General features: G+C 39.2%; 1 protein-coding gene across 2 annotated transcripts in view; it reads right to left on the bottom strand.

Annotated features, from left to right (window-relative positions):
• Positions 1-11,359, bottom strand: part of dachc (dachshund c) — a 32,040-nt gene extending 20,681 nt beyond the window's left edge. For both annotated transcript variants that reach the window (XM_038293903.1, XM_038293904.1), the window contains exons 1-2: positions 10,587-11,359; positions 482-591 (exon numbers count right to left, since the gene is read on the bottom strand). In XM_038293903.1, coding sequence (XP_038149831.1) covers positions 482-591; positions 10,587-11,170 — 694 coding nt within the window. In that variant the 5' untranslated portion in view covers positions 11,171-11,359. The remainder of the gene's footprint in view (positions 1-481; positions 592-10,586) is intronic.
• Positions 11,360-23,138: the final 11,779 nt, after the last annotated feature.

The raw sequence follows: 23,138 nt of genomic DNA, 5'->3' as shown, positions 1-23,138 counted from the left end.
ATTTAAGGGATGGGGCAGTTCAAGATTCTCACAGTATGATAGAATTGAGGGAAAATGCCAAATTTTTACAACTTTGAGGCATTTATACAAAAATTCAAGAACATGTGTAACATGGTCGACTTGGTTTTACAGATAAGGACTATAATGTCAATATTTTTGCTGTTCTGCTCTTTTTAAAAATTTAAGTACACCAAGTTGATGGGTAATTGGTCAGGCTGCCTGCTCAGGTAGCGTTCTGGTCAGCTTCCTTACAGTAAACTGCAGCTTGAGTCCAGCAGACTTTTTTAAACAAGGCGACAAATTATATTAATTTTTTTTTTTTAAATACAAATGTTATGTATAATAAAACATTTTCACCAGCATACAACTGTTTATCAAGAGAAAAAAATACCAAAACTGGTGGTTTCCATTTTTTTTTTTTATTGCACTTTCCAAAATGTTTGTGTGTTGTGTAGGGGCATGCTCAGGCCTAGGTGGTCACCTGCAGGAGGTATGATCCCAGCGTGCATCAGACCGCCATGAGACAGCATGTGGTGCGTCCCGCCCTCAGTCACACTCTGCAGCCTCTTGGGCGGTCGTCCAGGCCTCGAGCTGCAAGAGGCAAACAGGCTAGTGTTAGTCATTAGGCAGTCCATGCTGAGGCTATGATGGGTGGCCCAGTCTCACTAAAGTGTCCTTCAGTCTGTAAACCTCTGATCCTGCTGAAGCGTCAACAAGCAAAAACACTGAAACATGAGCGCCTCCAGGAAGGCTGCTGCACAGCAAATCTGACCTCCCTGTGGATACGAGCAAGCAGAAAAGGAGTTTCCCTATGGCCTCCATAAAGCACCTCATTACCGTTCAGCTTACTCATTCATTTGTTTGCTTATTAAATGCGCTCGCCCGCCTCCTTCCCCTTCAGTCCTCTCCTCCTTCAGCCATTTATTTCCTCTTTTCCCGCCGTGTCACAAATATCCAAAACAACAGCTGTACTTTACAGGCAGATACGAGGTTTGATGAAACATGTGCATGATCAATCCATCCTGGAGGAAGTATTTGCAAAGCTGTCAGACATCACCAGGGCTCTGACTAAATGGTGTGAATGTACTGACAGTGGAAATGACATGGGCCACATCAGGCTTAATGACAACCAGCGTACCTCATCACCACTCACAGCAGCTTGACACAACACCAATCTGTGTGTCTGTCTAGTGGGTGCATGCTTTTAAAAGACAAGGAGCAAAAGAAGGAGAAGGAAGGCGATTGGGAGAGCATGATGGGAGCAAGGAAACCTGGGAGAACCAAAAGGTTAAAGAGGAGTAAAGTGTGACAGAAAGATGAAGAGGGACATAAAAACAGAAAGTGCACAAAAGTAGAAAAAAAGGCAAGAGAGAGGGTTGTTGGTGGCGATGGGTGGGGGTAAGCAGAGATAGACTAGAAGCAGCAGCTTCCTAGCATGGGGTGTCTTTGAGCAGATTTTAATTAGAATCTAATCCAGCCGTCATTAAGGCCCCATAAACGAAGCTGTCAGTCAGGAGATTAATGGCGCCTCATTTGCATGTTGCATATAATTCATCAATTACCCAGCAGAAAGGACCAATCCCCTGTTGACACACCCACTGGCTGTGAGGGGGTAGATGAAGAGACACAAAAAGACAGGGAGAAAGAATGTGTAGCCACAAACTGTGAGAGAAATACAGGTAGCTTGTACGTGTGTGTGGATGTGTGTGTGTGAATGTGTGTGTGCAAAGTGTTCAAAGGTTAATTTGATGAGCCGATGAGCTCCACAGTTCCTGCCCTCGGTTTTAATGAGTTGTTATTATTGTCTCTTATTATAGGCGCAGACCGACTGGGATGTGACAGCTGACATCAGATATCTCCCAGAAACACACACCCACACTCACACCAACAGATACACACCGATCGACACACACAGATGCATGTAAATATGGTCAGAAAAAAATAAAATAAAAGAGGGACCAATCTGAGTACTGTGGTTGAAGTCTGAAAAGCTTTGACCTGCTCATAACAATTAGAAACTGTAAGAACACTCAATACTTATTTGTTGAGTGTTGTCAATATTCAATATGAAGAGTTTTATTACTTTAAAATAGACTAAATCATTGCAAAGCCTCTTAAGCATGGCTTAGCATTTCTAACTGTAAAGCCTCTGGCAGAATTGCACCAATTCGGCTTGTCTCGGCCGATACCATTCTGTCGTTTTGTTTAAACGCTGGATGTGACGATCTTCATCTGTTCTGATTTTATCACTGGAAGGACTATAACCCATAAGACAAGTGAAAATAAATCTGCAGCACGGTTTATAGTCGAAAAAGAAGCTTTGAATTAAACAAATGTAATATTAACCACAAATATGCATTAAAGCATAACCTTCATAAGATTTTAATTATGAAAAATACTTTCTTTGTCTCCTAGATAATGAATAAATGCATGCTGTTCTTTGATATGTTTATTGGCAGAAAATAGTGGTATTCCTAGTTTTTTTTCCTTTAATCAATAGCATCATGAATATTCTATTTTACCAGTATTTGACCTGTCGGTTATGATTGCAGCGTTGCGAGAGCAAATTTGTCAATTTCAATGTTAAGATAATAGATTGGAGTATCTCTGCTCCAGAGCATACTCCCTAAAAAATGCAGACATTTCTCTGAGATTTCGAGACAACTACTAACCGTGCTAAACCCAGGAGGTTCTATAAGAAAATAAACACACATTCAGCCTCACTGGTGTCGGCTGTATTCTATTTTGTCTCTCTCCTTGCATGAAAGCAAAATATCTCCCACGTCAGGTATGAATTGACATTACCTAGCTCTCAGTTTCAATTTGGACCCAGAAAAAAACAATCGTAAACTAAACAAAGAAAAGCAGCCTATCAACATCCCCAAATCAGAACCAAAAAAAAGAAGAGAGGAAGGTCTTTAATTTCTATCTAGTTCCCAGAAGTCTGAGATGTACAGAAACTGCTGGCTCCTCTGCAACGGATTTCAAATCTACAGTATGGGTCAAATATGCATTTTTTTATTTAATTTTTATTACTTAACTTGTTCTTTCCTTGTTTTATAATATGATGTTTACAATTTTAATATACTACTTTGATATTTCAATGTGTTTTAATGTATTTTTCCACAAGTGTCTGTTCCTTAATTTTCCAAACAAGTATTTTAAATAACCTGTGTTTAAAAACTGCTACAAAAATAAGGTTACCATGCCCAGATTTGAATTGGAATTCTATAAAATGGGCAATTTAAACACCTTAGTATGCCTGAAAATAGCCCTTTTTTTTAGGTTTCTGAGAGTCTTTGGACCTTAGTCAGAAGTTTTCAAAGTAAAACTTTTTTGCTTAGAACATTATACGGTAGTTAAAAAGCTTTCGTTGGTTAGAAAATAAAAATTGTATTATGTAGATTTTGTTGTGCAATTTTACACGTGGAATCTTAATGAAAAAGCAGACTTGGGTATCTGAGTCTTTAACCGGGGACATAAAGTTGTGATTGCGTGTGTTGCTGTGAAATTACTATATTTGTTTTCAGCAGCATTCCGACCTCAACAAAAGCAGGAAATGTATTTTTGGGCTTCATGTTTGGAGGTAAAGCAACACAGTTGGACAGGAACTGATGTTGAAACATGTCAAATTCACACAAACAGATGCAGAAGTGAAGATCAGCAGGGGGAAATAAAACACACACAAACCAAAGCCTGACTTGTTTTTTATTGCAGCCGCTTCCCTTTCCCTTACTACTGTTTATTTGCACTCACTAATTAATGGCCTGTGTGTGTGTGTGTGTGTGTGTTCGTGTGTGTGTGTGTGTGTGTGTGTGTGTGTGTGTGTGTGTGTGTGTGTGTGTGTGTGTGTGTGTGTGTGTGTGTGTGTGTGTGTGTGTGTGTGTGTGTGTAGATTTGTGGGTGGGTGCGTTGTCTGCGCCTTTGTATATGTTGCATTTTTAAGGGGCATAAAGAACTGGAACCTAATTTTGTGTTTAGTCTGGAAGTGCGTTGATACATCAAAGTGACCCACGGAGGGAGGTCCTATGTGTGTACTGTGCACATGTGTGTGTTTGTGAGAGGTTGGAGAGCACCGGTTCCCTGAGGTAGGATTAATGAAAAAGCCTTTCATGGAAAAGTCATCAAGCTGAGGGGATGGAATGAGGGAGGGGAGGGGGGGGGGGGGCTGAAGAGAGAAAACAGTTCATTGTGTGAGTGTGGAGGAGGGGGTGTATGGCTTATGACCTCTTTGTCTCAAACTTTAATTAAAATCTCACCCAGACGTCCTCCTTCATGCCAACACTGTGGCCACACATGCACACACACATTGTTTTTTTTTAAAGGGTTACAAAAGTAACCTGCACATCGAGTTCTGCCCTCTGAGCTTCTCCAGGGTGTATTACCTGAAACATGAAACGCCAAACATGGCAGCTGGAGCTTAGCACAGGTGGAATAGAAACAAACCACAACAAAGATGACAGATATTCCTGCTCTTGCACACACACACACACACTCAGAGTCAAGAAAAGTAATGAAAGAAGAGGAAGTGTTACAGTCAAAACAGTGGAACAGCTACTGGGTTGGAGGGACTGAGGTGGTGATAGGTAGCAGCTGTGTGTTTATGTGAGAGAAGGGGGAGAAAATAAAAAGGGAGAACTTGCTCAAACAGGATTTTGTTTGGAATACATTAGCAGCGGTTTACAGCTCCCATCCTTTCAATCTGTGTTTATCACAGGGGTTTGTATTCGCAGTCATGGTCCGGTTTGATAAATCATAACGTCGTCACCGCTCGCTGGAAGACTTATGTTACAGGTTTGGAGCGAAGAGAGGGAGAGATTTATATTGTGATGAATGAAAAAAATAGCTCAGTGCGCCGTTCTCATTAGCCTGGGTGATGTCATGAAAGAAGCTCAAGCGGGACGATTGATCTTGGCGAAAAATCTGATCTCCTACAGTGATACAGCGGTGCATTCCTTTACTGCATTCCAGGGTCAGGACGATGTCAGGACAGCGTGTGTGTATGTGTCTGAAAGCCTTAAACAGGAAGAGACACAGAGAGACCCCTCTGTGATCATTGCACCCATTTCTATAAAACATCAAAAGAGCGTGGAGGTTAGAGTTGAGCCTGACTTAAACTCATCTGAACTCTGACTGGGCCCCAACATTAAAGAAGACACTCTCTGAACACTTCCTGTCAACTTGCACGGCCGAACTTAACCAATGAGAAACAGAAAACAGCTGTTGGCTTGTTTTTTGCTTTTTTTAATGGACAACATTGTCGCCATCCGTTTTCCAAAACTCTCTCATTTAGGACATAGACTTGGAATCCTGAGGTTGTGAGTTAGAAACCCATCCCCACAAACTGCCACTCTGGGTCTCTGAACAAGACCCTTAACCCCTGATTGCTCCCAGGATGCCCCACGATTCTTGGGGAGCAATCAGGCACCCAATACTACCTAGGAGAAAATTTGTCCAATGTGACATCCATAAAGTTAATTTCTTTTAAATTATTATTATTTTTATCATTTTCTGCAGCATAACCTTTAATTGCAAAATGTAGAAAAATGCATTAATCTGAGTCACAAATAATAAAAAACCCTGCTGTTAATACTTTGCACAAGCCTTATTTGCCAATGAGACAGCACACATTCTTCTATAACTTTCAGAAGGTTGGTGAATAAAGAAGGGAGGAGCTTTAACCTTTGCACTGTTTCTCTGGATCACCCAGGGTCATGGATTCTGTCATACTCTTTTCTCTTCGGCTCATCCTATAAATTTGCTACAGGATTCAGGTCTGGTGAATGAGATGGCCACAGAAAAAGGTTAATTTTGAGTCTGGGAAATCATTCCTACATTTATTTAGCAATATGTTTTGGATCACAGCCCTGCTAATGATGACCCATTTTTGATTCCTGGCAAAGGCAATCAGATATTTACTCAAAATGTCCTGGTATTTAATGCACTGATGAAGTTATAAACTTTATAATAATCACGTAATGAGCAGTGGGGATGAGGCACTTTTTTATTTGTGAGGGATATGTTTCACACCAAATTCACTCAGCATTTAGCAATCTTAAAATGTTAAAATTTCAGATGTAGGACAGAAATCTATTCTGTTTTATTTTAATTTTTTTTTATGCCACTCAGATTTTTGGGGGGAATATTAAATATTATAGTAAAAACTGGAGTTCTTTGGGATAATTATATTCTCCAATTTATCGTATAAAAAACCCCCGAAAATAAATGGTACGGCTAACATGATAACTTCAAACTACTTCTTTGATTCAATCAATATATTTAGAAGTATGATTAAATGAATAAAATATCATTGCGCCACTTAATTTAACTACTTCACAGAAATAGCATATTCGATAGTGAGTTGCTATTTTTGTGACTGACTGTATGCAGACAGGCGTATTTCCCAATATAACAATTACAACGGGTTAATAATTTTTTTATATCTATAAGTAATATGCAATATACCAACATTACCAATGGTATTGGATGATTTTAGTACCTTTTAAACATAACGGTATCAGTCTGAAAAGTAAAAGTGGGCCCATATTGAAAATAGATATTTGTATCCATCTACTTGCTGTTTTTTTGTTTGTTTTGTTTTTTCGAGATCGGCCATGTTTGATCATGTGACACTGACTTCTTAAGGTATTTAACTGAAGCAGAGAAGTGATGTCGGCACTGCAGTTGATTTTTCAACTGTGTCCAAAGGGTAAGGAAATATATAATTCCTTTAAATATCAGTTATGGCCATAATAGCAACATGAATAACATGTATTTATAAAATCTTAGATTTCCATATCTCTACTATTCAATTAATACTTTTACAACAACAAAATGGAATATTATGATACATTTCGAGGTCTGTTTCATCTCTAAACAAAAGTTCATTAACTACCAATCTGATGTTCTTTAGAAGATCTCATTAATTCAAAGAAAAATGTATTATAAATGTTAAAAATCAATTTTGGTGAAGAGGATCTTTTTAGACTTTTTTTTTTGTGCAACCTCAATAAAACTTTATTAAATTGTAAGGCTTCCTGCACATCCTTATACCCAACAAAGCTGTCAGCTGCATCATGGCTGCATCTTTTTCAGCAAACTTTACCTTAGCGAAAACAGCATCAAAGAAAATCCTGGGAATGTTTCACGTCTTTTGACAAAACAACATTTATCTCCACTGTTGCAGACTCAAATCTTAGCAGTCATGATAGTCTTATTTCATTTTATCTGTTTATAACTTAACTTTTACAAAACTATCTTGTGTGGAAAAGATTAATAAGCTCAAATGGAGAACCCATGTGTCGCCATTAAGACAATGTTCTGTAAAAAGAAATAGATCTGGTTTCTCAGTACATTACAACACATTTTTATGTAACACATGGGAGGGGAGCTTTTTCTTTAACACCACATACACAATGTCTACATACAGGGGTCATCAATACAGCTAGTTTGACCCAAGTAGGTTTGTTTGATGTGCTCTCCAAATGAAGAATGGAACTGTTCCTTTTGTGTGGGGGGTAGAAAAGCAAAGGACGACAGATCGGATTGCCTCCTGCACGCCAAGTTCCCTCGGTGGAACTAATGTCATTTAGAGGCGAAGCCTGCAGACTCACAGGCGTGACGGCGCGAGTTGGTGCACGCTGCCAGACAACGTGGACAGATCGTGTGCCTCTCCGTCACCTATGCATGAATTATAACTTGAGAGGTAGAAGTCGGCCCTTATCCTTGGTTTTATGAGTCGGTGGTTGGGGTGTGTTGAAGATAAGTTGGAAAAACAAAAGAGCATAAAATGTTCATTAAATTATATTCTGTTAAATGTTAAAAAAAGTAATGATTAAACAAGCAGTTAAAAACATGCAGGAAAACTATCAGCCATACCTTTTATGTCCTTTCCAAGTCTGTACACTTAACTAGAAAATAATAAGTGATGTCCGTCTTAATCAGTAACAGAAACCTGAGCGAGCCTGTCAGAAATCAACTTTCAGAGACCTTGTTGAAACTTTTAGGTTTACTTAACCCTCCTTTCTCCCTTAACAAGAACCATCAAGTCCCACTTTTTACCTGCTACTGTATGTTTCTTCATCCACACAAGGGATCACTTAAAAACCCCTAATGCAACTAGGAGGGGTTTGGGAGGGGGATACTGATCCTAATGGCTACTGCAACACGTGAAGCCCTCAGACAAAGAATCAGGCGAGTTGTTTGAAGATTTGAGACGAGTGATGTTTTCAGATCTCATTAACTAAAGGCTGTTTGAGAGTTGTGCGGATAATTAGAGACGGCAGAGGCTGTGAGTTTTCACTACGTTGTATAACAAACGCTCCCATTAACACCAGACACAGGAAGGAATCCCCGAGCAACCAGAAGAAGATGTATCCGGATTTCTGTCTTGGTTTGAGGGCTGCAAAAGCTTAAGCGTGGGTTTTAATCCAAAAGTTCAATCTTGTATTAAAACTTCTTGTTTTGGTTGGTGAGACAACATTTAAAGAAATAAGCCAGAATTCGGCACATCTCCTGTGTGCTCAAGTTAATGGCAGGTTTAAATTGGATCATCCATGCTCCAAGGAGCAAGGATTAATAATCAAACAATATGAATTTTCTAAACCAGAGTTAATCCACACTCCTCTATTTTTTTTTTAAGCTCATGCTGTCACTTGCATAAGGTATGCACAACAGCTGGCGCCGGGAAGTCACCAATCGCAGCCAATTTAGTCCCCCTTTATCCCAACATCTCTGCGCCGCGCTGCAATTGATGACCCATGCAGTTGGTCACCACCGGAGTTCTGCAAAACACCTCATTTACATAATCGCATCATAAATACAGAGAATTCATTTAATCATCTCCTCTGTTCTGATGCTCAGGGCTAAAGAGTGCTGATATGATAAGACAGCAAGTTATTAAGAAGGGAGAGGGAGGCAGGGAAGATGCGAGAAGGAGAGAGAGTGAAGGGGATCAGCGAGTGAGTGAGTGAGTGAGCTTGTCCTGATTTAAGCTGCCGCTTGGGGCCAAATGAAAATTAATTAATTTCTGTGAAGAATCAATTTCTCAGAATGACAGTGTCAGATTCAATGTGTGCAAGTGAGTGTGTCAAAGAGAGAGTGTGTCAGAGTGAGACAGAGATAGCAGTCAGTGATAACATGACAAACTTTTGAGAGTGTTTCTTTTTTTCTTGTTAGGATTACTAAAATTCATTATCACCAACATCACAGCAGCCTTCAAAACGTTTATCGTCCATTAAAATGGTAATTAGCTAAAGGCCTGGAAGGAGAAGAAGTAAGGCATGGGCCAGATATCAGCATTGAGGTATGCCGAAGTTTTACAAAGTTACGCTCTTTAAATTTGCAAGGATCTCCCCAATTGCTGTAGCTTAAAGTTCTGTTAATGATGCCAGTGAAAAGGGTTTAGTTGCAACACAAATTCCCCCATACCACCTGTTGCTGTATGCTGCCGGTCAGCTGGCTGAAACAAGACCACTATAATTCCTAAGTAGGCTTACAAGAAAGAGAAGCTTATTTGGGGAGATTTCCGCTCGGGAAAAAAAGGAATGGTGAGAAACATTTATGAAGCATCAATCATCTATCTTATTAAAGATAAATCTGTCTTGGAATTACAGTTGCTTATGAGAAGGATCTGAAAACGGTTAAAAAAAGAAAGGAACTGGACCTCAATCAATTGATTGTTTTCTTTAGACCGTTTAGGATTTTTCATGTCCTGGTTGACTGAAAACCTTGACAGCATAAGCTTAAGGAAAAGGGCAAATATCATCCAAAATAAATGATCAAGAAAAATAATTAGTCAACCTACTACTTACTACTTAGTATATAATCTCTTATAGGAACCAACATCACAGGGTTTAGAAGAACAGCTGTTCTATTAGAGACCTGTTGATAATGTGCGAGCTTTACAGTTTAGGGCACTAATTACTTTTAATAGGATTAAGCTCTACACAGTGATAGCTTTAAACCCAAAAACGACCAGGATGATACATAAATATCACAAAATGCTAGTACAATTTGAATAACATTTCACCTTGGCATCCTATAAGGCAGCTGAATAGAGACTGGAGCCAAAAACAGATAGCCTAAGTTATTAAACAACTATAATCAGCCTGTTAAAATAGTCTGATTCTGTAAAATGTAGGAAGAAACAGATACTACTGCAGACAGCAGGAGTTTATTGTCAATATTTGCTTAGACTTGTCTAAAACTAACTCTAATGTCAATGCATATGGAAGAGATTTTCCAACCAATATGAAATTCATCATCGCTGCAGTTTGATCATGTTTTGCATTTGCATGGGAAAATAGTAAAGCTGGAATTTTACAAAGGGTTATTTTACTGTAAGAACCTAATGCTGGTTCCTTGCTCTTTTTAATGCATTTAACAAAACTGAGCATTTTTCAAAAAAAACAACTTAATTTACATCCAAATAAACCTGCTGAGCACAATAGGGGGGAAAAAATCAGAATTTATTTTCCTAATACTTGGGTTTGTTTTGCTTATGCACTTCCTAAAAGTAAGGTTGGTTTCTAAACTAGAATGAGTGCATCAGTACCGGTGAAAGCAGCAGCTGTGGGTCAGCTCACCTTGCGTTGGTGCAGTCGTTAAAAAGCGTCTCGAAGTCCTGCCTGGAGATGAGCTTGCAGCGGTTCACCCCGGGCTGGATGGCCCCCAGCCCCCGCAGCACGCGGACCTGCTCCACGTTGCACACCACCGGGGTAATGTCCAGCCGCTTCAGCTTGGTGTAGACGGTGTGCAGCCCTCCGACCAGGTGCTTGAGGAACACATCGAAAGCCTGCGGCAGGCAGATGAGCTCCGTGCCTTTGACCGTGAACGAGGCCAGCTTGGCACCTTTCACCTCCACAAGCTTGCACTCGTTGTTCTGCGGCGTGCTCTCCACGGGCGAAGCGGTGGCGTACACTGGTTTAGCCCCGGCGGATAGCACCGCGCCTCCGCTCTTCAGCGGGGTCCCGTTGGGCAGCAGGAGGTCCGCCCGGAACTGGTGGAGCAGCGCCGGGTGCGCCACCGGCGGCGCAGGGGAGGACGCAGCGGAGGTGGCCGCGGGTGGCGGAGAGTTGGTGGCCGGAGAGACGGAGCTCGGTACCTGGTGGTGTCCGAGTGGAGCTGCGGGAAGCAGAGTCGGAGTGGCAGGAGTTGCCATGGTGGTCATTGTCGGAGAAAAGGAGCCCTAAAAAAAGTTGTGTCAACTATTTAGAGAAGGAAGTTTGCGTGCGTAAAGAGCGCATCGGGCGTCCCTGGGAGGAGAGGGGAACAACAGGAGGAGAGACGGTCCTGGTGTGGAAACAGAGATCACATTATTGAATCAGAGTGAGCGGAGGCTTGGCTCACTGTGGAGATGCTACTGTCACATTATCATAAGAAGGAGGAGCCAGGGCTGATTCTAAGACAGGAGAGGGGGAGAGAGAGCAAAGATTAGCCCACTTAAACTTTGGATAAGCTTATTTATGAGTGCTGAAAACACACCTTCATATTAATACCTCTGATGAGACTTGACATGTTTCTGGCATACAATCTGGGGTGTTAATGGCATTTCTAAATCTCTACTTTAAGCTTTGTTTCAGATTAATAAATACACCAGGATTGGAAGTAAAATGGCTTACTTTCTAAAAACTTACGTCTATGTTTACAGTGTAGAGATCCATGTAAAAACGACAACTTTAAAACAAAACAGTTTGATCTCATAGATTATTGATTACAAATGCACCGTTAAGATCCTTGTTGTTAATTACCAATGTCTGTATATATATATATATATATATATATATATATATATATATATATATATATATATATATATATATATATATATATATATATAAATATATATATATATATATATATATATATATATATATATATATATATATATATATCTTTTTATCTTAGATCTTTTCAGATTTTGGTCAATGTAGTTTCATTCCCACTGACTACAACAAAAGTCTCAGTCTATTTGAGTCCAATGCAGAATTATGTTCAAAATCCTACCTATTTATTGCATGAAAGCAAATGACCCTGTCTTCTATCTAATTAATAAACTCTAAACAAAAGTGTATCTAATTCTATCTGAAATTATTCTTTACATTTTAGTTGATATAAATAAAAAAGACATTTTAATATCTGATTTAAAAAATCTAAACTTTGTTTTATCAATGGATTTCTGGGGGGAAACAGTGTTGTGTCAACTAAAACATATTTTGTAATTTTTTATAAAAGATAAGAATAGAGATCGATAAAGTTTTTTTTTTTTTTTGGCAAATGTTTATTTTTTGACATGACTCAAACCAATCCCAGATGTGGACTGCTAATTATTGAAATAAGTATATATATATATATATATTTTTTTTGGGCTGTAGAGAGTACTGTATTGTATGTAAAGTTTACAGGAAGGGAAAATGTGCTAGAAGAAAAACTGCATGCGGAACAGGGATAACCTGTCATAAATGGGACAGATGGACAGTGGGAAGATTCAAAACTTTTAATGACAAAATACACAAACAGAACAGATAAAGAAAAGCGGGCTGCTTTGGATCAGGGGACCTGCAGCAGCTGTAGGGGGAAGGCGGAGCAACGCTCATCACTGGCACTCTGGATATGGGAGAAACACAGGTAAGTGACCATGATAATCTGACAGAAGATGATTATCCATGTGAGTCACTTATTTGGTTCAACAGCTCATTCCATCCTCTCAATCAGCCCATGCACTGCCAACGAGATGTGGCCCTGAGCCGTCCAGAGTGTCCCTGATGCAGCAACCCCAGTGAGCAGGCAGGAGACCAATCTAGGTCAGGAAAATCCACGAGTCCATAGCCTGATCAGGGGTTCCAATCCAAACAGGGACAGACAGGTCCTGGGTTCCAGGAATCCACAGAGCGTTTAGGCAGGTTCCGAGTTTTAAGAGTCCAGCAACGAGCTCAAACACACGCTCAGATGGAGACTGGCGGGTCAATGGTAGTGAGGAACTGAGACAAGACATGATACCAGGATAACTGCAGAACTTTAAACTGTACTCCTCCTAGGTGCCAGATTCACGGAAATTAAAATTGGCCTCCCCCACGCGCCAGGACATGATCAGGAGACAGGAAACAAACACCACACCCTCTCAATCCACTGGCCTCCATGGACGGGAACATGAACCATGGACTAAACAAAAACTAATCGACACAGAGAAAACATGGATAACTAATGATCTGGCCCAGATAGCTGGGGTGAACTGTATAGAAAGCAGCGGTAGCAGGTGAATAACATCAATGATAATTAGAGAGCGTGGAGGGTACGGCAGGTGAATGACGTGAGTGAGTGATTACGACTGTGATCATGACATAACTATTCCTGAAAGGGTTGTTGACAAAAAAAAAAAAAAGTTTGGCAGGCATTGTTCCAGGAAATAATTATGTCTGCAGTCAGTGCTTCAAGAATGAGCCAGATACAATAGCAGAACCATTTAACCTTAGCTGAAGAGTTAAAGAAAAGAACAGTCCAGAAACAAGAGATGACTTGTTGGCCATTTGGTCTGAATTTTGAGTGTTTATAGTTCTTTATTAGGCTGAGTTTCTGAAGCACGCACATTAGCTATAAAGCATGAAAATGAACAATCTAAATAAATATTTATCACTCTATGTGTAGTTAATCCATATTGTGTATGTGAAAGACAAGGTTCTGAGATAAGTTAACTTATTGTTGTTTAGATTTACTAAGTTTCCCCTGATAACCGCAGAAAAGCAGGTGTGGTGCTGTCTCATAATACAGACTTTGTAATTAGAAGCTCATGAAAAGGACGTCAGAAGTTAAAGAATGCAGATATTGACCAGAATATTTTTGTAAACTCTTAATGGATGTCATGGCAAAGTCCACCTGGATCAGCCTCTCAACCCTCTTTAACTTTACTATGAGGACAAAGAGATTTTCATTAAAGGTTTGCTGCCTTTCTCCAACTTCCACCACAGCGACAGACTGTGAAGAAATGCATATAGGTTTCCAATTAGTGCTTGACCTTTATGTGATTTGAGTGTTATTAATAAAAGCTTGCAAAACCAAAAGGGGGAGTATGCATCATTTGAAATTATGACTGTGTTTTTAATTTGAATGCAAGAACGCTCCTAATGAAATATAAGAGAAATCATGTACCAATTATGCCAAACTGCATCATGTCATGACGATACTTAAGCCTGGAGTTTTAAGCGAGCTCTCTTTTTCTTTGAAAGCAATCTCTGTGTTTTAAGTTTGTCAAACCTGCTCTTTGTTATATTTGGTACTTAGATGAGACAATCTAAATATCAAATATAACATGATGAGAGATCAACCACAGAGGTCAATACGTTTTCTTGATTAACTGAGCACTTTACCTGCTCTTTGCACAGGCACTAACACATCCACGCTCCCATCATTTACATAGAGCTCGCAGTCCTTCCAAAGTGGCTTTCACGGAACATTGTGTTGATAATGATCTTCAGGGATAGACAGAGAGAGAGAGAGTCACAGATCTCCAGAGACCATCTCACCGTAAGACAAGAGGGAAGAGGATAAAACTCTGACTGTTCTCCAACTCAAAGGACTTCAGCACTCTTTCTCCTCCTTTTACCCCCACCTCTCTCTCTTTCTCTCTCACTCTCTCTCTCTCTCTCGAATAAGCCCTCTTGTGTTTTTTAATTGGCAGAAATTAATCTTTAGGATGTAGATGGTAGATTTACATTCATTAAAAGTCAAGAGAGGAAGCCAGGCTTGATGCTAATCAAATCTGCTTAATTATGCTTAACATGAGTATCTCCAGGGGAAGAGAGAGAGGGGGAGACGGAGAGAGAGAGAGATAGCTAACTCGAACTTTTTACTTTTTTGCCTTTGATAACTCCTGCTGAGTATGGCCTTTTCCTCGCCAAAAAGAAATGTCACGACTCTCTTTCTCCATCTGGAAAAACACACAGATAAAGGCGTCAGTGTTAAACAGATCTATTTCATGTTGTAAGTTCCCAATGTAGAGTCTTTAATAAGAATAAAAGTGTTTTTGTTTAACCTCTCAGGGTTATTCTTTATACACTCTAAAAATGCTTGCTTAAAATCACCAGTATTATGTGAGTACAGAATTGAACATTGACCAATCAAGTTTAAGCTATGAGCTTTGCCGTGCATACAGCTTAGCGTTTAAAGCAAATCATTTTTCAGCATTTCTGATTAAATTACTAGAAGTATATATTTTTTCCTCATCAAATAGACCTTAATAGGAAAAAAACAGAAAATATAAAGTCCAATGCAGGACTTCATGAAAACTGACAGTAGTCAATGAGAAATTGTAAAGACATTTATTTTAAAGCACTTTTAAATTAAAGGTGATTTTGTTTTGGCTTTATGAAACTATTCCAGATGAGCAGATTTTGACATATTTTTAGCAGGGCTTCTGTGTGTTTTCTGACTAACATTTTCTCTCAGGATTACAGAGAAAAGTGTTCTCAACAGGTTCAACCTTATAGGTTTGAACCAGAGAATGATTCTAGCGATCTCCAGCATGAAGAACGCTTACTTGCATGTCAAGGCTACACCGAAAACCTATAAAAGAATAAAAGTTGTCTTAAACACTTAAGCTACAATGAGTCTATTTTTCTAATTGTAGCAGCCCCTTCCTTGCTCCAGAGGGTGTCAGGTTGACTGGAGGTTTAGGTGGACCCAAATGCAGAGACAGAAGGAGTTAGAGATGAGTGTCCTTTGATTTAATGCCGATCCAATGCAATACAAGCAAAAATTAAAAAATAACAAAATACAGAAAACAAAAAAAACAGGGGTTTTCAAGGAAAACACACATGAGGAGCAAAGAACGATGAGAAACCAGCACCGATGAACTGCAAAGGAGGATTATATGTGGGAGGCAGAACCAAGAGTGGACTAATTAGTTAATTCGGAGCAGGTGTGGACAGAAGCAGCTAGAAAGGAGGCTAGGGGAAAGGAAAAGGGCGCCAGGGGGCAACAAAGAGCAACAGGGGAAAACTGGGCTTAACTGTAACTAAAGGTTAAAGGGGAATACAACTAATGACTACAAAATAAGGATTAACCAAGGGGAAAACTAGAGGTTAAGAGAAGGAATAACTAACTAAAACTAGACCAAGGAATAAATAATAGCAACAATTATATAAATCTTGACAAAACAGAATAACAAAATAAAGCATAACTGAGAACCCAAAATGAAAACTTACACATAACCAAAAGGTGCAGGGTGGCAGATGATGACAGACGGTAGTTCACATCTCCACAGGCCTAAAGCAATAGCAGACTGGTTTGTTATTGTGGAGCAGCTTGGACCACAAGCTTAAAAAAAAAAAAAATAATAATAAAAAAAAGCTTAATATGCTCTCATTTAATGTAAAGTGGTACACCATATCTATTATACTAAAGCTCGATTGAGCAAAAGGGTTGATGGAATAACTGCAACTTGTGATAGATGGGAAAAGTCTATTGCAAACCTTGTACTTATGTTTTGGAACTGCCCATCATTATTGCCAGGGTTCTGGTGTGTGTGTGTGTGTGTGTGTGTGTGTGTGTGTGTGTGTGTGTGTGTGTGTGTGTGTGTGTGTGTGTGTGTGTGTGTGTGAATTATACATCTCTGCTGGTTACTCTACACAGGTGGAGCACTTCAGTCTCATCAGAGTGCTGGCTTTTAAAGAGCAGCAGAGGCTTTATTCAGTGCTGGTTTCTTGTTGTTTTGTTGCTCCATGGCTTCTCATGTATGCTTTCCTCTGATGTTTCCTAGATTTTGGTTTTCTGTATTTTTGGATTTTTGCCTCAGTTACCTGTAGAAACTCATTAAATCAGCAAAACTCATCTCTGCCTTCTCATCTCTTCATTTGGGTCCTCAAAACCTCCACTCAACCTAATAATTATATAGTTATTGGACAGAGGTTTGTACCAATTTGTCAGAAGGACTAGGTGAAAGAGTTGAACCCAATGCACTCACTGCACTATATGGGACCCCCACCCTACTTGGAGATACATATTCTTTGACTTTTTTGCAGAATCTAAAAAAGATGTTCTTGCTTTTGCCAGCCTTTTGGCGAGGTGATTGTTTTCAAATGTAAATCATCTGTACCACCTTAACACACCCATTGGATTGCAGGCATCCCTAAAGTCGGTCCTCGAGGCCCGCTGTCCTGCAGGTTTTAGAGGTTTCTCTGCTTTAGCACAGCTGATTATGAAGATGGCAGTTCAGCAAAAGCCTGTTAATCAACTATTAATGTAAATCACCTGTGCTGGAGCAAGTAAACCTCTAAAACCTGCAGGACAGCGGCCCTCGAGGCCCGACTTTGGGGATGCCTGGATTAGAGACATCCTCTATTATCTCAAATTAGAAAAAAAATCTGACTGTCATTGACCGGCAGAAAGGCAATGTTTATGAATTTGATTATTTCTTGTATTTAAGATTTGCTGTTTGTTTAGGTTGTTGTTTGTTTTTTGAATGTCAGTTTTTTTTTTTTTTTACTGAATGTGTTGGGGGTTAATTGTTCTTACAAAAAGGAAAATTTATTTTCTCATATTTAATATGTATGATTTTCTTGTTTAATAGACAAAGTGGGAAAAAAAAACTTAATAACAAATGTAAGTACCTATACTAAAACCTAAAGTTCTGAACCTGGAAAAAGAAACCAGACAAATTAGATGATGACATCCCTAATAGACCTACAGCTGCTGCACACTTCATAGCAGCATCCTTTGAAGCACTACCAAAGAAGATGGTCGTTGTGCTGCTTTAAACCGAGGCCTGAATGTAGTGATGCTGTTTCCCCTGTTTTTTTTCCCAAAAACCTGGGTGATTATTTTTTCACATATTCACCAAAAATAAGTTCTTTCCCAACTTCATAAACCCAACATTTGGTATGAAGAAATAACCAAGTAGTCTTAGTGTGGAATATCTAAGGCCAGCAGGGCCTTGGATTAATCTTTTATTATGAGCACAGGTAACTGCGGTGACATAAACAAGAGGCTGATGAGTAATGTTCCACCTTTAGGAAAGCTGCCTTTAACCTTGGGTGCAAGGTCCTAAGGTAATTACATTGTGCTTTTTAGCTCATCCATCCACAATCTTGTAAGCAGCCACAAAGTGGGTTGTATTGTGCAGTGGTGTGAGGTGACTTTGTCTCAAAACAGAAGGTCACAGATTTATTCATAGAGAAATAATTTAAGAAATGATGAGAACAATAAATTAAAGTCTTAATCATGTTTTAACAGGCTTTAAGAACTTATCAATTGACCCTATTCAGCTTGATTTTGTTTTTCTTTAGGGATCCTCCTGGGCACCTATTAGCAAAGTGGTCATGACACAGCTGGACAGCAGCTTTGCAGCATTATCAATCGATTTATAAAATCTAGTAATGCTTCTGGAGTATTTTATCATTGAAGTGTTTTATTGAGGCAGTTAAAACGTATCTGTCTTCAAAACCTTGTGATGTTCCTGTTTTTACTGAAATAATTAAGGATTTATATCTTTATAAGGATTTATATCTTCTTTCAATTTTGCAATTGCTACCTTTTCTTATGAGTATGTTTCTCCTTTAGAGATCGACTTCTTGTACTTTTACAGAATTTAACGTGGAAATCCATTCATGTACAGTAACAAGTAATCCCTGGGGATTTTGCTCAGAAAGAAAAGGGAAGAACAAAAACAGGATCTTTGTTTATGCTTAGTTTAATTGTACTTTCGGCAAACTGAAAAAGATCTATCCAGGTTTTTCAGATGTCAACCACTTGTTACTTAGATTTTATGACTCAAACCATCACCAAATCACATTATATGGCATGATGATAAACAAAATCCTTTTTAATGTAAAATGTTTTATGTGCATAAGATTTCTGCCCACTCTATTCTGAGAACCCTAAATAAAATATGTTGTAAAAAAAAAATCCCTTTTAAATCAACTGATTTGGTTATATATTATCTGTTTGCAATTTAGTCTCTACAAGAAAATCAGTAGTTATGTGAAAGAGTTTGAGGTTAATTGGACAGCAGCAGTCAAGACTATTGAAAAGAGCAAGTTGGGTTTAGGGATAAATTTGTGTGACAGCTTAAAGAGTAAAAAAAAAAACAGTCACTTAGCTTGTATTTAGAAAAAGGTGCTTTAATCAGATCACAACAAAACTGAACTTGCCTACATGCATTTTGTGTTATTAAACTAGCTGCTGACCCCTTTGAACACATCAATCCCATGGTGGAACATGGAGCTAGCATCATTATGCAGTGAAGATGCTTCTCTTCATCAGGAATGCAAAAGCTGGTTAAAAAGTTGGAATGGGATAAAAATTCGGCAAACATAGAGTCTGAAAAGGACTTAGTCTGGATTTAAGACTCTTACCTTCCAGTTGAACAACAACTTAGACAAAACAACAGTGACATAGTGCAGATCAGAGCTTATTTTTAGTCAAAGAGACATATTCTTAAAACCCTTTTGCTGTAATTGGGGTTGAAGGTTGTTCTGACCCAGGCCGAATACCCCTTTTTTTTGCTCCAGTTTTTTGTTTGTCTAACAAATCTAAAAAAAAACTAAAAAAAAAAAAAAACTACACCAAAGATTCTGGTTTTAATTTGACACAATGTGGAAAACGTCCAGCTGTTGCGAAGATCATATTTTTATGCTGTCTCAGACCAAATCCACCTCTCTTTCAGAGCCTTAATCTGTTCCAGTTTTAACAGTTCATATCTATGTTGCCATGGAGCCATCATGAGCCAAAGAGACAGAGAAGATGCTCATGTTGCATCTCTGTTTGAAACCAGAACTCTGGTCCTCTCCACATGTCTGTTTTGGCCGGCGAGGAGTGGCAGCATGAGGGAAATGTGTAGGTGGTTAGATCAGCCGATGAAGTGTAAATACCACTCAATCTGTTCTCATTAGAGGAGCAAAAACATACGAATCACTTCGCCTCTATTAAAAATGCCCCAGGGTCTCCGGTTAAGAGCGTGTGTGTGTATGTGTGCCTATGCGTGGATGTGTGCTCACACATGTGATCGTGTGAAACACGGGGAGGTGGTGGTGACAGAATGATGTTTTGACATTTGTGTCTGCAGTGAGGATCTGAAATGCCACCACCATCAATGCTGCTTAATTCTCAGAAACAAACTCTTAATCTGAACAGACAATCCGTTCCGACAGCTTCTGTTATGATTCAAATCAACTTGGAGTGAGGGGTGTGTGTGTATGGGTGTGTGTGAATGAGTGAGTGAGAGAGTCTGTCATTGTGTTTTGGTATGTGATTAGGTTTCTGCGTGTGCTCGTCCTCCAGCACGCGTGCGACCAAGACATCACACATCCAATCCGCATTCCCCTATGATAATGTGGATTGATTATGGATATGATAATGAGAGGCCGGCGCGGCGTCGCGACCTTCACAAGGTCTAATTGAAACAAGCGTTGGTCCTCTGAAGCACTTATCAAGTCACACAGCACATCATTAATCACGGAGAATACAAGCTGTCAGTGTAACACACACAAAACTCTCACACATCCTCTATATTCTTTTTCTGTTTTCCAAACATACACAAATCTTCTCTTTCACACACAGTCACGCACAATGTGAGCTGTCACTACAATATCCCCGGTATTGTCTTCTTTTAAGAGGACTGGACAGCTCGTCCACCCTCCATCTCTATTTTCCCTCAGAAAAGTTGAACAGTTAAACCTAAAAAAGAAAATGGAAGGAACTAGAAGAGGATGCTTGTTAAAGTCTTTGCACAAATCTGAACAGCTGGTTCGATTTTTACCCCAAACTGGCCTAAAATTGAATAAAACCCAGGTTGTTTTACTACCTGCTTTTATTAGGAGACAATTTAACAACCAAATGTGATTCCAATGTCTGATTAGGCCAGCATATGGTGCCTTCCTGTTAAACACAATGTGCTCGGCAGCTCAACGCCTCAGTGAGCCTCTGGAATAAACTAATAAACCTAATATCATGTTAGTCATTACATAGTCCAAGACACAAGATTCCAATCTGGTAAGAAAAAAAAAAGGTGGTTTCATTATTATCACAGAGAAAACTCAAGGGAGATGGCGAGCGCTGTTTTAATATTATCATCAACTTTGTAAATTGTTATTCAATTAACTGCTTTTTGTTAATGAATCCAATTAATACAATGAAACAAGGAGGAAGATATATGATAATTATGCATCTGTGCAGAGTGCAGCTAATTACATCTGTAAATCAATCAATTCTACATTAATCAGGTTGGAAAATGTCCAAAAACAACAAAGTCACTAAAAGACTTTGAAAGTTTCTTTTTAACATATTTTGATTGCCATCCCATTATCCTGTCTAATGATTGTTAACGATCCTTTGAAGAGTTTATGATCCAATTTTCTTGCTATGAATTTAATTGCGACCCAAATAGTGTCTTACGGTGTAGAAGTCTGACGGTTTTTAATCAACAGTGATGTATCAGGGAAGGCACTAACAAGGTCACAGAACTCCTCGCCGGGCAGCGACGGGTCCTGAAGCTTAATGCTTGTGGATAGAGGAGGGTCAGACACGCTTGATCGATTAAAGAAAACCAATAGATCGATCACTTCCGTGCAGGAAGCACAGCCTCTTCTGAATGTGGATGACTGGTCCTCCATGTTGGATGCCCTGTTGTTTTTTCTGGATTAGAAATCGAGAGCTGAATGATTACTTTTAGTAAGAGTTATTCTGGTCAAAATGGCAGTTTTCCGTACTCCTGGTTGATTTAGATTTAAAATAAATCCCATTCAACAAAGACATTTCTTTCTGATACAGAGACAGTCATCTTGTAAAAAGACATTAAACCAACCAACTTTGGCAGAACCATTTATTATGTTACTTCCATCTTGTCAAACCTAAATAAACAAATGAAACAAACATATATCAAATATGAAATAAATGTAATATAATATTTCCACATCGAGAGGAACCAGTTGAGGTGGCTCGGCCATCTGATTAGGATGCCTCCTGGACGTCTCCCTGGTGAGGTGTTCCAGGCACGTCCTACTGGGAGGAGGCGCAGGGGGAGGCCCAGGACACGCTGGAGGGACTATGTTTCTCGGCTGGCCTGGGAGCGCCTTGGGATTCCCCAGGAGGAGCTGGCCCGAGTGGCTGGGGACCCTGGATAAGCGGAAGAGGATGGATGGATGGATGGATGGACGGATGGACGGACGGACGGACGGACGGACGGATGGATGGATGGATGGATGGATGGATGGATGGATGGATAATATTTTCTCCGGGTGTCTTTGCTTAAACCAATTTTAAAATGTGAAATTTAAAGTTAATGCTTATAAAATTTCAGGAAACAAAACATATGAAAGCTAGTTTAAACAAAATGAGCTTTTTTTTTTAATTTAGCTAATTCAGGGATCCACTCTCTGTCACACGTGTGGAGCCTTCCTGAATCATTGAAAAAAAACACATTAGGTGAAACAAATGCGCTAAAAGGAAACAAGTTTTTTGTTCAGAACAGAGTAGGTGAAAAAAAAAAAGAAATCATTTGGAGAAAAGTGAAACTCTTGTGTTTATCAAAGGAATTTCGATTATAAAAAAAAAAAAGAAACCCTCGTTACAGTTTCTCTTATTGTAATAGGTTCCTGCAGAGAAGCGATCTGTGGATTATTGTAGAAATAAATATATACCCATTTTTTTGGGGGGGGGGGGGGGGGGTTGATGGATGTTCATCTTTGTCTCGATAGCTTCTATTTATCCTCAGCAATACGATTACTGTCTCCCTGATTAGATTATTTCCTAAAAAAAGATGAAAAGCTTACAAAGAACCTCAGATTTTCCATTTCAACTAGGCTTAAATTTTTCTGTATCTATGTTAAAAGGTCCCGTGTTGATGAACATGTTTCCCAGTGTTTTTAAACTATAAGAGCATCTGCCACCTGGACTGATGGAGGGAAATTGTGTCTTGAATGACGTGTACGAAATAACTCATGTGTCAAAAGTGATCATAGAAGAGTTTTGGACAGCACAAGCTCTCTTCTATACTTTTTAATGTTGCCTATGCTTGGGATTGTTACATCTATTCCTCATGTCTTCCTATTTGATTTATTATTGAACAAAGTGCAAAACCCTCTTTGTGTTGTTTTTAGTTTCATTATTACCCTTAACAACCTGACTGAGACCATATTTACATAATATTT

This window comes from Cyprinodon tularosa, unplaced genomic scaffold (genome assembly GCF_016077235.1).
Source record: "Cyprinodon tularosa strain WSP-4 unplaced genomic scaffold, ASM1607723v1 ctg331, whole genome shotgun sequence".
Classification (NCBI taxonomy): Eukaryota; Metazoa; Chordata; class Actinopteri; order Cyprinodontiformes; family Cyprinodontidae; genus Cyprinodon; species Cyprinodon tularosa.
Note: the sequence above shows the minus strand (reverse complement) of the source record. Positions and strands in the feature narration are given on the sequence as shown.